Below are 16,250 nucleotides of genomic sequence, written 5' to 3'. Positions count from 1 at the left end.
CTAAACTCATTAACAGAGATGGTAAATAGCAAATACATCTGCCTGTGACATTATAGTGCATTTTACACTAAAAGCTGCCTAATGCCTCTAGTTTCTACAAACCAAGCTGATTCATGAAATTAGGGGTCTCTTTTTTTCTTAAAACCAAAACAAACTATTTATTTTATAGATGCAAGGCTTTTAACTCCCCATGTCCACCAATTCTATTCCAATTTGTCTCCTGTCCACTTTACCACAGTTTGGCGAATTTCAAAGTAATGGGAGTTTTTTTGAACTCCCATAACTTTGAAATTTGAAAATGTGAAATTTTTTATTTGCAGATGAATAGGCTGTATTCGATCATACGATTTGAAGTAAGATCATATTCGGGAGGTCCCCCATAAGCTAAAACAGTAATTTGGCAGGTTTTAGATGGCGAATGGTAGACGTCAAATTTTTAAAGAGACAGTACATGATACATTTCGTTATTCAAATTTTAGAATTTTTTTCAAATTCCAATTAAATTTGGACTATTACCTAGTCAACGTACACAAAAATAGCTTGAAATTCTATTCTTTTACTTCAAATTTTCAATAACCATGATAAATCTGCCTATAAGTGTGGGAGATTTGATTCTAATATTCATTTTTAGAACAAAATAAAATGTATTTTGGTGGTCAGATGAGATGACATACTGTAGAAGTGGCACCAAAGTATACATATGTCAAAAGGCTATAGAATGGGTAATGGCACTCTATTATGCTGAAAAATTAGGCAGTGGCACCTATAGTAAAGGGTGCATGTATTAACAGAGTAAATATATCAATGGATGGGATTTTGATCATTAATATTTTTGCCTATTTTGTTTGTCTTTCCATAAATTCAGCCTAGATTTAGAATTCGACTGATATCTATTAGTTCTAAATTGTTTAGCAGTGATTTCCCCCATTTGTCTTCTATTTTACCAGTTTAGGAGCATATTTTAATGGGGAATGTGGAACCCAAGGTGGTACAGGTAGTTCCAGGGTTCCCAAAGCACCCTGTATCAACATGTGCAGTGCAGATGTGCCAAAAGATTCAGATGCATGTGTGCCTCTCACAAGAAACACAGAATATTGCCAACTACCAAAACCAAACTACCATGCCCGATTTTGCCTTATTTATTAATAAATTAACACAATTTAATCAGATCCGTAAAAATTAAAAAAAAATCTGTATGATTTCGAGTGTGATTCAAATTTTTCCCTGAAAACTCCAGAAAAAAATCAGATTTTCAGGCTAAACCCACAAACACCCCAATAACTTAAATTTGGGATAGGTGCCTCTTCCACTGACTTATACAGGACCTCAACAGATCTGAGATGGCAGATTTTCTGGTTCAGGCTTTTTACAGCACCATTGTATAATAAATCTGTCCCAAAAAGCCTGACTAGAACAATTTGAGGTTTAATAAATAACCCCCCATGATATAACCTTTATATAGAAACTTACAATAATCATATAATACAGTATATGTGCTAGTTTTAAGATTTTCATGCTCTTCATCATAAATACATTTCTGGCTTAAGGACTTTCCCAACACCAGCACAGTTACAGATAATTAACTTAAACATCATCTTATAGACAGCTTTCTAAAATATAAATGCCAAAGATATTCTTTTTTTGTGATCACAAAGCATCTTATATTATAGCCATTATTATAAAATGATGTGTTTCAAGCAACAAATCTTGTGCACTTTAAGGCGGTGATTTAAACAGCGTCCTTTACTGAAAATGACTGTGACACACTATGTTTGATTTCCTATTTTCTAAAACTGCATCTTCATCAAAATGCAACAATAGTCAAAGGGTCTAAGAATTTAATTTGAAATGTATAATTCATTACCTCTGAAACCTTACTTGATAAATTTGTCTATTCTGGTGGAGAAGATTGAAATAGTTACTCACGTAAAAAAGAAAAGCACAGTGAAAAATTATTTCTTTTGTACTCCATCAACTATACCATCTGGCTTGTGTTACTGAAAAACATGCCATTCTTCCCACCCACCCTCACAATATTAATAATTCTCACATTCACATTCTTCAAATGTAAATTCATTATTTCCTTATACTGTATCATCTGTTCAGATAGTTCATGCTTGAAATTAGGAAGCACAAGTTACTAAATGAGACCATTTCATGCATCTATATTGCAGATTCAGACATGATGCCTTGTGTATTCACTTTGCTTATAGTGGAAAATGTAACCACACTAATATATGTTTCCTATGAATATATTTGTGTAGTATATAAAATCTTACCAAATTATCATATATGGGAATTCTCTGCAAATTAGGGGGAGAGTTTTTGTGGATATCTGATGCATGTTCAGTGGCTTTCTTAATAATATTATTAACTGATACTACCAGGAGGCATTGATATCACAATTATAGTTACATTGTTATATGTACAGTGTATATATACAGACCTACTCATACACTATACTCACATATATTTTATCGATATATATATACACAGCTTAACTAAAATACCTATAGATGTTGACATCACTGTAGCTTTTAAAGGAATTAGAAGAACCTGCCACCACAATATCACTCAACAGAAATATTACTGCTCAAGTAAAATTTCAGCTCTTTGATTCTGTTTTATTTTCTCCTTCTGTAAGACTAACCATGTCCCCTCATAAGCAGCTTTTCTCTAGAAGAAACAGCACCAATGTTAATAGCCCTTGGATTGCAATTTCCATATCTCTCCTCATAATTATTCAGTCTAGTAGTTTAGTTGCACATCTTTGCACTTTTTACAGCTCATTAATATCCTTCTTTTAAGACTGGGGCCCAATACTACATTGCATAATCAAAGTGATTTCTTGCATGTGGACTATAAAGAGGAACAGTTATAATTTCTTATTTCGTAGCAATGTAGATGTTTGCCTTTAAACAGGTGACCCATACATTCTACTTGTAGTTGGTTGTTTTAAGTTACAGAAAGTGTAACCAACTTTATTGTTTATATTACATAACCCCCTTTGTGTATAACTAGCATTTATGTTATTCCCACTGCAGTGTATAACCTTGAATTTAGCTACATTATTAGTATTGGGTCTATTAATAGTCTTCATTAACTGGTTCCTCAATTGTGTAATGATGTGCCTTGAATTATAAACTCCTCTTTTGTTTCTCATATAAAAGAGATTGCAAGGATAAGTGCGAGTAGTAGAAGTTTATGGGAAAAAAGCAGTATATATTCACCCCAAACTACTTTCCTACTACAGAATTGGTTGCAGTGCTTAGCTTGTATGGCAGTTTTGTGTGCTCCTGTTTACATATTTTACCATAATGCAAAAAGAGTTGTTGAGGTGAATGCATATAACTTAAATGGGTTGTTCACCTTTAAATTAACCTTTAGCATCAAGTGATATTCTGAAACAATTTGCAATTGGTTTCCATTTTTTATTATTTGTGGTTTTTGAGCAATCTGGGGCCACCATACATTGATATGAAGAAGAGACTAAAATATGAATAGGAGAGGGCCTGAATAGTAAGAGGAGTAATAACAGTAGCAATAACTAAAAAACTTGTAACCTTACAGAGCATTTGTTTTTTAGATGGGGTCAGTGACCTCCATTTGAAAGCTGGAAAGAGTCAGAAGAAGAAGATAAATAATTCAAAAACTATAAAGAAGAAAAAATGAAGGCCAGTTGAAACATTGTTTAGAATTAACCATTTTATAACATACTAAGGGGGTTATTTATGAAACTCCGAATACCTGAAATTCCTCGAAATCTGAAAAATTTGTGATTTTTTTTTATAAAATCGACTTTTAAAAAAATCACTAATTTTTCAGAATTTATTAAACCCCAAGGGCTAAAATGCCCAGATATAAAAAACACAGCATCTCAAACCTGTCGAGGTTGCATAAAATTCAATGGGAACAGACCCATTGATTTTTGGTTGTGTCGGGGGTTTCGGGCTATTTCACGATGTTTTCAGAGCTTTCGAGTGAAAATTTGTGAAAATCTGAGCTTTTCCTGCAAAGCAAATTTTCGGGAAAATGTAATAATAAATATATAAAAACCTGGGTTAGATCGGAGTTTGTAGCAGCCGATATTGAGATAAATTCGGACCTTGATAAGTAACCCCCTACGAATTAACTTAAAGGTGAACCACCCCTTTAAAGCTTACAAAAATATGATTCATCAATATACATATCCTGACCTTATGTTTGGTTGAATATTCATTCTTAATTTTTTAGCTGTGAACACAAATATTTTAGTATTTATTTACCTTCACATAAAAGAGGTCATTGGGATTAGCACAGTTTTTCACTCTTGTTATTTTCTTTTTAGTGGGAAGAAGAAATTCTTCAATGGCAGAGAATATGCAACCTATTGCAGTTCATTATAAAGATGAAGAGGGTAAGTGAACCTTTCATGTGGTTAAACCTTTGCAAGCAAAAGGAGAGGACAATGTATCACAGCACACAAAATATCACGTTTGTTTAGTGCCAGGTGGCAGCTGCAAAGAATGAACAATCACAGGAATTAATACTACAGCAGTATTCCAAATGAAGAAGGTGATTAACGTGCACCCAGATTAATTCCTCAATTTGAATTCTCAGAAGCTGTAGGTTTCACTGTGAAATAAAGTGCTGCTGGAAGTTCACATAGGAATTTTGATTTTAAAGCCATTGCCAGTCTGGTGATTATAGATAAGTGAATCATCTGCATTTTGAATTACAAATTAATTCAATTATCTTTAGCTAGAGATCGTGCAGTTGTGGCTTTGTATAGGAACCTCAGAGTGAATTCATTTAATTAATTTGTCAGTTTAATCTAACATCACAAATCTTATTCAAATTTTGAATTTAAAAAAAAAAAAGATTTGTTTACATTATTTGTGACTTTGGATACATGACTTTATTTTATGGTGAAACTGAAAACACAGAGAAGGCGTTTAATATTAACATATTTTTGTGTACAGAGCTGAGTCTCAAATAATGATTTCTATGTATAAGCATAAAGCCTGTTTGTTCTTATATTTAGGTTTACTAATTAAATGTATAGGCAATAGAACAGATTGTTCTTTAAGAGTGACAGTTTTCCATATGCTTCACTCAAAAGGAGAAAGAAAGAAGGAATGAGAAACAGAATTTCACATGTTATGTAGTAAGCTCCTACCTAAAATATACTGACACAAATTGTGAAGAATTACATGATTTTGCAACTTCCATAAATTTTCTCGGATATTAAGCATTCATTTTATTTATCTTAATCTGGTGGATTTCGGCTAATGTTAAATCAAAGTCAACAGTCAGATAATTACATCTGTAATGTAGATAAAATGTATTTTATTGACAAAAATTCAGATTATTCATTCTAAATCCTCTTGACAGGCTGTACAACTAATAATTTTTATATAGAAATATAAGATAAAATAGGTGATATATAAGGAGAAAGACTAAGATGATGCCCAGAAATCATATTTTGGCATGCCAAGCCTTCTAAATGTATTTTGCATTTTAAACAGCTAACTGTTATACTGACTTATATTGGTTTTAGTTCAAGCTTTTAGAAAAGTATTACTAAGGGACATTTAGGTAGGCTACATTGGACTGACAGTTTCAAATTATGGGTGATTTTATTCTTGTAAGGATGCCTGTCAGTTAGGATAAATCTAAATTTTCTTGCCTCTAAAGCTAAAGTTACAGTGTAGGTTTCTTTGCTAAAGGTATGGGGAATGTGCAACTGTGCCCTATATACATGGTAGGCATTGACTACTTCATGACAAGCATTATACCCCCAGTCTTAACTCCAGTTTCCGCTCAAACTCCAAAATCATACAGTAGGGTTAATTTAAAATATATATATATATATATATATATATATATATATATATATATATTCAAATGTAGCAGATAGCGGCACTCACAGGATTTGCGACAAGTTCCAGTTTGAAAAAATCTTTATTTGAAGCTCAACGTTTCGATCCCCCACAGGGATCTTCGTCAGGAGGGAAAACAAACAAACATTCAGGCATCACACTGACCCACAGAATTTAAACCCCCAACAGTGAAAAAATGGCGCCAAAGAACGCTGCTAGGCAACCAAGCAAGCTAGAAATCGCTTGTATGTATAAAAACCAAAAATGCTGGGATAAGGTGAGGAGGAACATAAAGTGTAGGTAGTAGGGAAGTGAAGTGAGAATACTGAGTAAAAGCAAAGGTTTTATTAGAACACACTATCGCTGTGCCAACAAAGTCCACTATACAGTATCAGTGTGTTATTGTCCAATCAGCAGCGCTATCTAAGTCAATCGGCCAATCAGCGTATATACTGGAGGTGGGCGTGCCTATAGGCATACTCAGCTACTGTATGGTCTCTGGTTTCCTGCCCACAAGGCCCTAGCAACCGAGCACAGCGTGTGAGCAGTGTTACCAGAGGGCGCAGCTCCCTGCGCCTCTGGTACTGCCTACGCGTCTTGTCTACTTGGTGACGTGTCTCCCGCAATCCTAATGTATATGCGGGTTACCATGACAACGTCTTGACGGGTTCCGTCTTAGTTTGCCGGCCACTTCGGAATAATAAAACAGGTTCAAACTGCAAAGCCTGGCTGAAACCTAAGAGGCCCATACTTCAGCTATTTCCCACATAGTATATCAGGGCTAAAAGCCTGCAAATGGATGACCCAAACTTGTGATACAGTGGTATATGGCCTGTGCAGCAGATAGGGTTAAAATAAGGAAGGGGGACAAGCAAGGCAGGATGTAGAAGGTGGAGGTTCTAACAAAGTAGCAAATAGTAAAAGTAGCAAAAAACATTTTATACAACGTTGCCAGGATGCAGGCAGTGAATAAAGGCAACAAATGGTAATAGTATCTTTGGTGCTACATACAGAGGAAATAGAGGGCTAAGTGAAACATCCCAATGGTAAAGTCTCATTTAGGCCACGCGGGGTGACCGTATCCAAGCGATAAATCCATTTAGCTTCTCGTCTAAGCAGAGCCAGGTCTCGGTTGCCACCCCTGGATAGAGGGGGTTGGAAATCGATAGCCATACAGCGGAATGTGGGGAGTCCATGGCCCTTCTCTAAGAAATGTCTGGCTACGGGCTGTTTAGCTGTCTTCTCCCTTAGGGCTTTGCTGATCGCTGACCTGTGATTGGCAATCCTTTCTTTGAACAGTGTGGTGGTTTTGCCCACGTAGTACAGTCCACAAGGGCATGTCACAATATATACAACAAACGTAGAGGTACAGGACAATCTGTGAAGAATCTTGTACCTCCTACCCGTGTGTGGATGGGGGAAGTCTTTGCCTACCAACAGGGAACGACATGTGGTACAGTCTGGACATCGATAGCAGCCAAGTTTCTTCTGTTCGTTCAGCCAGTTTGTGCTAGGTGTAGTTTTGTTGGTAAAGTCAGTCTGTACCAGAATGTCTCTGAGGTTCTGGTTTCTGCCATGTCCAAACATGGGGCACAGGGACTGATGTAAGGAAAGCGTCGTGTCCATAGAGATGATTGGCCAATTCTTCTTTATACACTTCTTCAAAGAACTGGAAATATGAGAATATTTTGATGTGAATACTAGATGACTAAGTGACTGTTCTTTCTTTGGTTTGTTAATTAAGAGGTCAGCTTGAGAGTGAGTTAAGGCCCTTGCGAGTTGTTGGTCAAGTGAGCCTTTGTGGTAACCACGTTCCAGGAATCTATCAAAGGTCTCCATTAGCTGAGTTTGTGCCACCTGAGGATCACTATTATTACGAATAGTCCTTAGGAATTGAGAATATGGGATGGCCCTCATAGTTGCAGGCAGGTGGTCACTGTCAGCGTGAAGAATTGTGTTGCGGTCTGTGGGCTTTCTGTATAAGCTTGTGCCCAGGCCCCCTGATGTTTTGAAAATGCGTAGATCGAGGAATTCAATGCTCTGATCATTGTAGTTTAGTGTCAGGCGAATCGGTGAGTCCAAGTTGTTGAGGTAATTGAAGAATGTATTTAACGATAGGGCATCACTTCCCCAAATCAGCAGCAGATCATCTATGTAGCGGAGGTATGTAATAAGATGGTGGTCTGCCTTCCCTATGATATTTTCTTGTTCATACTGCCACATGAAGAGGTTGGCGTATGATGGTGCCAGGGCACTGCCCATTGCGGTGCCCGAGGTTTGTAGATAAAACGTATTTTCAAATCTGAAGTAATTATGAGTGAGTGTAAGTTCGAGCAGATCCGTCAAGAATTCTGTTGGTACATCTTTGTCTTTCCTTGTCTCAAGGGCTCTCCTGCAAGCTGAGATGCCCAGGTTGTGAGGGATAACAGTATATAAACTCTTTACATCCATGGTTGCTAGCAGGTATTCACTTGGTAAGTTATTGAGTTCTTGGAGGATTTGTATCACGTGAGTAGCATCACGGGTGTACGAAGGCATCTTGCTAACCAATGGTTGTAAGAAAGAGTCTATGTAAGTTGCAACTGGTTGAAATAGGGAGCCGACTGCTGAGATGATGGGTCGTCCTGGTGGTGCAGACTGTGATTTATGTACTTTTGGTAATGTGTAGATAATCGGTATTCTGGGGAAATCAGAGGTCATGTAAGCACGTGTCTTGGTCTATCCATCCAGCCGCTAGAGCGATTCGTAGTCCATTGTCAAGTTCTTTTTTGAACACAAAGGTTGGGTCGCCTGGTAGGGACCTATATGTAGAGTCGTCTGCTAATTGTTCAAGTAGTTCCTGTCTGTAATATTCATAACTGAGTAGAACAATCCCTCCTCCCTTGTCCGCGGGACGAATTACTAGATTGTCGTCTTGTCGTAATGTCTTAATGGCCTTCCTTTCATCAGGGGATAGGTTGTGATGTGGTTTATTGGCTTGTAGTGACTGTGTCATTTCTTTAGATATTATATTACTAAAGGTACGGATCGCTGCTGGGGTGTTGGGGGGGTCAAAGCTGCTGGTGGCTTTAAATTTTGGAACGGTTGTTTTAGGTCGATCTCTAAAGTGTTCTTTTAATTTCAATTTTCTCTGGAACCTGTTTATGTCACCAAGTATTTCTATGGGTTCTGGTGTAGTACAAGGAATGAGTGATAGTCCTTTATTGAGCAGAGATAATTCTCCAGGGGTGAGAATATGCTGGCTGAGGTTGAAGATTACTTCCGTCTCCCCCGAGGGGGTTTTGTTCCTCGGTTTGTACCTCCCCCTTCGAGTGTGGTTTCTCTTCCTTTTCCTCCGTCCAGTCGGGACCTTGTTCTTACCCCTAAAAAAGTGTTTGGTTCTGTTTGTGGGGGTGGACCAGAGTCAGAGTCAGTCGATTGGTCGGAGCTGTCAATTGTTAGTAGAGTTCTGGGTTTGTGTTTACGCCTGATGTTATTGTAGCGATCTGATTTTATGCCCATTAACCAACCATAGACCCTTTTCTGTTTATAATCATCAGCAACTTTTCTTATCTTCGATTGCTTGAAGTTAGTTAAAGGAAAACTATACCCCCAAAATGAATACTTAAGCAACAGATAGTTTATATCAAATTGAATGACATATTAAAGAATCTTACCAAACTGGAATATATATTAACATAAATATTGCCCTTTTACATCTCTTGCCTTGAACCACCATTTCGTGACTCTATCTGTGCTGCCTCAGAGATCACCTGACCAGAAATACTACAACACTAACTGTAACAGGAAGAAGTGAGGAAGCAAAAGGCAGAACTCTGTCTGTTAATTGGCTCATGTGACCTTACATGTGGTTTGTATGTGTACACAGTGAATCTTACGATCTCAGGGGGCGGCCCTTATTTTTTAAAATGGCAATTTTCTATTTATGATTACCCAGTGGCACATACTACTAAAAAAGTATATTATTATGATAATGGTTCATTTACATGAAGCAGGGTTTTACACATGAGCTGTTTTACTCAGTATCTTTTAATAGAGACCTACATTGTTTGGGGGGTATAGTTTTCCTTTAAGTCTTGTTTGTGCTTTTCTATGATATCATTCAATCTCTTAAGCCAGTCACATGTATTATCCGTTCTTAAAGCTTCTAGGTGGGTTGTTTCAAGTTTAGCGATGTCGTTTCTTACTGTCACCAGATCCTTGCCCACTTGTTCAACCACTAGTAGTATTAGATCAAGGGAGCATCGGTTCAGAATGCCGCACCATTTGCTGCAAAAGTCAGGGTTATTGCGACCAAGTGTGGGGATGTTGTTTATTCTGAAACCCCTTGGCAGCAATTTTTGTCTGTGATAATTGGATAAAAAGACACCGTGCAGATGTAGATCCACTTCTTTACGTTTAAGGTCTAGTAGTTCATGATATATATTGGTAGAAGATTTACTCACAGTCTCTTCGAAGGTTGTATCTGGAAACAAGATTCGGTCAGCGTCTAGTGTGGTGAAACCGAACTCCTTAGTTGTGTCTATATCCAGTGTAAATTGTGTATGTAGATCCTCCATCGCCTTTCTTGCTTGTCCTTAAATACTCGATATCCTGATGCTCTGAAGGTCGAGTGTCGGTAATTGCGGTCAAAACGCCTCATGCGGTATCCATTTTATGAATAGTAGGATGGGTGCCACCATATGTGAGGTGTTAGTACCTCATATGTATTCACTGTCCCAAGGTGCACACCGTTTCCAGAGTTGAAGACCTGGGTGCCTGCCGATGTGTAATAAATTCAAATGTAGCAGATAGCGGCACTCACAGGATTTGCGACAAGTTCCAGTTTGAAAAAATCTTTATTTGAAGCTCAACGTTTCGATCCCCCACAGGGATCTTCGTCAGGAGGGAAAACAAACAAACATTCAGGCATCACACTGACCCACAGAATTTAAACCCCCAACAGTGAAAAAATGGCGCCAAAGAACGTTGCTAGGCAACCAAGCAAGCTAGAAATCGCTTGTATGTATAAAAACCAAAAATGCTGGGATAAGGTGAGGAGGAACATAAAGTGTAGGTAGTAGGGAAGTGAAGTGAGAATACTGAGTAAAAGCAAAGGTTTGCAGGCTTTTAGCCCTGATATACTATGTGGGAAATAGCTGAAGTATGGGCCTCTTAGGTTTCAGCCAGGCTTTGCAGTTTGAACCTGTTTTATTATTCCGAAGTGGCCGCCACACTAAGACGGAACCCGTCAAGACGTTGTCATGGTAACCCGCATATACATTAGGATTGCGGGAGACACGTCACCAAGTAGACAAGACGCGTAGGCAGTACCAGAGGCGCAGGGAGCTGCGCCCTCTGGTAACACTGCTCACACGCTGTGCTCGGTTGCTAGGGCCTTGTGGGCAGGAAACCAGAGACCATACAGTAGCTGAGTATGCCTATAGGCACGCCCACCTCCAGTATATACGCTGATTGGCCGATTGACTTAGATAGCGCTGCTGATTGGACAATAATACACTGATACTGTATAGTGGACTTTGTTGGCACAGCGATAGTGTGTTCTAATAAAACCTTTGCTTTTACTCAGTATTCTCACTTCACTTCCCTACTACCTACACTTTATGTTCCTCCTCACCTTATCCCAGCATTTTTGGTTTTTAAACATACAAGCGATTTCTAGCTTGCTTGGTTGCCTAGCAACGTTCTTTGGCGCCATTTTTTCACTGTTGGGGGTTTAAATTCTGTGGGTCAGTGTGATGCCTGAATGTTTGTTTGTTTTCCCTCCTGACGAAGATCCCTGTGGGGGATCGAAACGTTGAGCTTCAAATAAAGATTTTTTCAAACTGGAACTTGTCGCAAATCCTGTGAGTGCCGCTATCTGCTACATTTGAATTTATTACACATCGGCAGGCACCCAGGTCTTCAACTCTGGAAACGGTGTGCACCTTGGGACAGTGAATATATATATATATATATATATATATATATATATATATATATATATATATATATATATATATATATATATCCTAGTGAATGTTATATGGGCCCATGGCTGCAAGCTCCACTGGGCAAGCACTGATAAACAAACTCATAGAAGCACTGAATAACAGGTGCTTTATAAAACAAGGATAGAAATATGAACTCTAGCACCATACTTTTTCAGCAAACTCATTATCATGCATTTAAGAACCTTGTATACCACCACAATATTGGTTTAGTGGTCGCCCATGAAATGATTTACAGTATGTTTAACCTCCTAGTGGTAAGATGTGCTCTAGGCTAAAGTATAATGTAGTCTTGAAGACTACATGCACTCTACTAGGGAGGAGACAATATTAGAACCTTTTTTTAAGAAAGGCATGTTCTCAAGGGTATTCAAACAAATGGGATACCTCACTGGTGCTTACACCAGTGCCTTCCACTTTTCCATGGTTTCTAATGGTTCCATTGCTAGACCTAAGCATTCTTAGCAAGATCAGGTTTAGAAGAAATTATTATCTCATTAAAATCTAGTTTTCCTTTATCTCCAGTTTATCTCATATTTTTTTGTTAATAGACCATGGGCCTTATTTACCCTGCCATAAGAACGCTAGAAGCATTTTTTTAGGGATTTCGGCCCCGAACTTCTTGATATAAATAGTAAATGCTTACTACGGGCAATAAATTAACTGATATTCATCTTTACTGTTTTTATTATTTAAGATGCACAGAGCAAAGAGTAAGTAAGAGTGCATCCAATGGCTTGTGGTTAGACAACTTTAATTTATTTTGACTTATGAATCTCATTATATGGAGTAAAGCAATTCATTGTTGTTGTTCTTTTTTGTTGTTGTTTTTTCAATTCATTTCTTGCTTATATTTTAAATCTCATGTTGATTTACTGCTGTTATTGTTGTAGTTCAAAGAAAACAAAAGTCATGTTTTTATAAGTGTAATAGCCACATATAGTAGGTTTATTTCACTTGGTATAGCCTTCAGGCATTTATTAATGATGGGCGAATTTATTCGCCAGGCGCGAATTCGCTGCAAATTTGCACGATTAAATTCACGAAATGGCCGCAAAAATTTGCTGGCAAAATTCGCCCATCACTAGCATTTATTATTATTTTTTATTAAACACTGATATTAGATATACAAAGCTGTACCTATATCCCCCAGTGTCTTTCATAAAAAATGTTATCTGTAACGCAATCATTAATACAGTTTGTTATAACAAATAATGCGTAGGTTAGCTGGAATTCAAACCATAGTAAGATTTGTAAATTCAAGCAGTATGGCCTTCTGAAACCACTTTCATTCTCATTATAATCTCCCCTACTTGCGACGCTGATGACCGTACAGAGGATGGAATGGAAGCGGGAGACCAGTCGGATGGACAAGAAATACTGGCGAGTATGCCTCCCTTATCCCACTCAAATACTATACACGCAGTGCAAACAAGGGACTCCCCGCAGTGGGAGAGTGGTGATGATTGGCAGGTCTCCCCTTCCTCCCCATGTGGCCCGCTTAGCTGCGCAACAGAAACCATGGTGGAAAATTCGACTTCCATACCAAATACAGACACTGGAAATGACCAAGTCACCCAACAGGTTAAAGCTAACCACATCTAAGGATGATCCCTTCTCACAGGGCTATACAGAGCAGAGGCAAGATTACATGCGTAAACCAGACAAGGCCTCTTCCTTGGACGCAGAACTAAGGGCCCATATACTTTCATTACCCTCACGCCAGGACATAGAAATTCTGGTAATTAAGACGGAAACTACCCTAAAATCCGAAATCTCTACAATATACAATAAACTGGAGAAAAACACAGGCAGTTGGAGACATGAATAGTGACAAGCTGAAACAAATGAGACAGACCATGTTGCATTATGAGAACAGATTTTTATATCTTCAGAACCTCCTTGATGACCAAGAAAACTGCTCTAGGCGAAACAACATCAGGATCAAATGCATCCCAGAGTCTATAAATCATGCGGTTCTGGGTCCTACTCTGATTACGTTGTTCAATGACTTGCTTGGAGAAAAGCCTGATAACCCTATAATCATAGACAGAGCTCATAGGGAATTAAGGCCTAAAGACCTAACTTCTATTATCTCTAGAGATGTCATATGCAGGATACATTTCTACAAAATAAAGGAAATGATTATGCTTAAAGCCAGAGATAAAGGGGATATCGAATTCGCAAATAGGAAACTACGATTTTACCAAGATTTATCCAGATAGACACTTCGTTTACGACGATCCCTTAAACCAGTTCTGCATCTACTTAAAGAGCGTGGAGTCAGATACAAGTGGGGTTTTCCCTTCGTGCTGATCGCTATGAAAGATGAGAAAGCGATTACGATTAAATCACACAGAGACATCACTTCTTTCCTGGACTGTTTTGACCTGCCACAGGAACAAATCCAAGACTGGAACTCATGGGAATGGATCTCCTCGTCCACCTATACCCAGAAAGGCTCACCTAATGAAAATCGTCAGACAAGAGAGCAAATGTCTAGAAGTGGACAAAGTACTCCAACCAAGAAAAGACTGGTTATCACATGAAAAGGGTTTTTCATATATATATGTTCCAATTTCACTATGCTTTGGTACATTCCTAAGGAAGTCCTTAGTTAAAAAGGGCCCAAAATGTTTGCTATATACTGTAGCTTAATCTAGATTTCTCTGTTGCACCGATAGTGCTCTCATATAGTTGTCTCTTATACTCCCTCCCCCATAAATACCACAATATGATAGTGTTACAACCTATGCCCCACTACTGAACCGAGAAACACTTTAATTGGTTATAAGAATGTCACTTTGGTTTATAACAAGGTCAATGTTCAGAAATGTCTTTTTGCCGTTTTTCTCCCAATTGGGAAAACATTGTTCTTAATGTTAATGCCCGTTCTTTTCATTCAGTCGCTCAGCCGTCCTTTTAGCAGCTGCGTCTGCATAGATATGACCATGCATGACCTTCTGATTTGCTCCTATAATGTTCGAGGTTTCAATTCTCCTACGAAAAGATCTCAAATTCTGTCAGGTTTGCATAAACCAAAAGTCATGGTGTTATTTTTACAGGAAACTCACTTCAAGTTGTGCCACCGACCACAATTTAATAACAAATATTACCAAAATTGTTTTTTTAGTGACATTCCAGATTCCAAAGCAAAGGAGTTGCCATTGCATTCCACAAAAATCTTAATGTATCAGTACTGGACACGAAGGCAGACTCGAAGGGCAGATTTATCTTTATTAAAATAAATCTAGCGGGTCGCATTATAACCCTGGTGAATTGCTACGCTCCTAATCAAAACCAACATAAATTTGTGGACTCAATGATGGCCCAACTTGAAGGTTTCTCTCTAGGTGTAATTTTGTTAGGTGGTGATTTCAATTTGGTACTGGACCCCAGATTAGATGCATTCTCTGGTAAGACAAGTGTCCCCTATACAACACTGAAAAATGTTAAAGGGATCCTGTCATCGGAAAACATGTTTTTTTTTTTAAACGCATCAATTAATAGGGCTACTCCAGCAGAATTATGCACTGAAATCCATTTCTCAAAAGAGCAAACAGATTTTTTTATATTCAATTTTGAAATCTGATATGGGGCTAGACATTTTGTCAATTTCCCAGCTGCCCCTGTTCATGTGACTTGTGCCTGCACTTTAGGAGAGAAATGCTTTCTGGCAGGCTGCTGTTTTTCCTTCTCAATGTAACTGAATGTGTCTCAGTGAGACATGGGTTTTTACTATTGAGTGTTGTTCTTAGATCTACCAGGCAGCTGTTATCTTGTGTTAGGGAGTTGCTATCTGGCTACCTTCCCATTGTTCTTTTGTTTGGCTGCTGGGGGGGAAAGGGAGTGATATCACTCCAACTTGCAGTACAGCAGTAAAGAGTGATTGAAGTTTATCAGAGCACAAGTCACATGACTTGGGGCAGCTGGGAAATTGACAATATGTCTAGCCACATGTCAGATTTCAAAATTGAATATAAAAAAATCTGTTTGCTCTTTTGAGAAATGCATTTCAGTGCAGAATTCTGCTGGAGCGGCACTATTAACTGATTCATTTTGAAAAAAATTTTTTTCCCATGACAGTATCCCTTTAAGGCTCACCTCCACAGTAACCAACTGTTGGACTGTTGGAGAATTTCACATCCCAAAGATAGGGACTACACATTTTTTTCACAAGTACACCAAACCTATAGCAGAATAGACTACCTATTCATTTCTCACGTTGCACTAGCTTGGGTTATAGCAGGGGTCCCCAACCTTTTTTACCTGTGAGCCACATTCAAATGTAAAAAGAGTTGGGGAGCAACACAAGCAAGTCCCTTGGGTGCCAAATAAGGGCCGTGATTGGCTATTTGGTAACCCCAATGTGGACTGGCAGCCTACAAGAGACACTATA

The 16,250-nt window shown here is 38.2% G+C and overlaps 1 protein-coding gene across 1 annotated transcript in view; it reads left to right on the top strand.

Annotated features, from left to right (window-relative positions):
• Positions 1-16,250, top strand: part of naaladl2.L (N-acetylated alpha-linked acidic dipeptidase-like 2 L homeolog) — a 338,033-nt gene that overhangs the window by 34,672 nt on the left and 287,111 nt on the right. Inside the window, exon 2 of the mRNA XM_018263683.2 lies at positions 4,328-4,396. Coding sequence (XP_018119172.1) covers positions 4,328-4,396 — 69 coding nt within the window. The remainder of the gene's footprint in view (positions 1-4,327; positions 4,397-16,250) is intronic.

Source organism: Xenopus laevis, chromosome 5L, assembly GCF_017654675.1.
Source record: "Xenopus laevis strain J_2021 chromosome 5L, Xenopus_laevis_v10.1, whole genome shotgun sequence".
In the NCBI taxonomy this organism is placed as follows: Eukaryota; Metazoa; Chordata; class Amphibia; order Anura; family Pipidae; genus Xenopus; species Xenopus laevis.
This window is presented reverse-complemented; position numbering and strand designations above follow the sequence as displayed.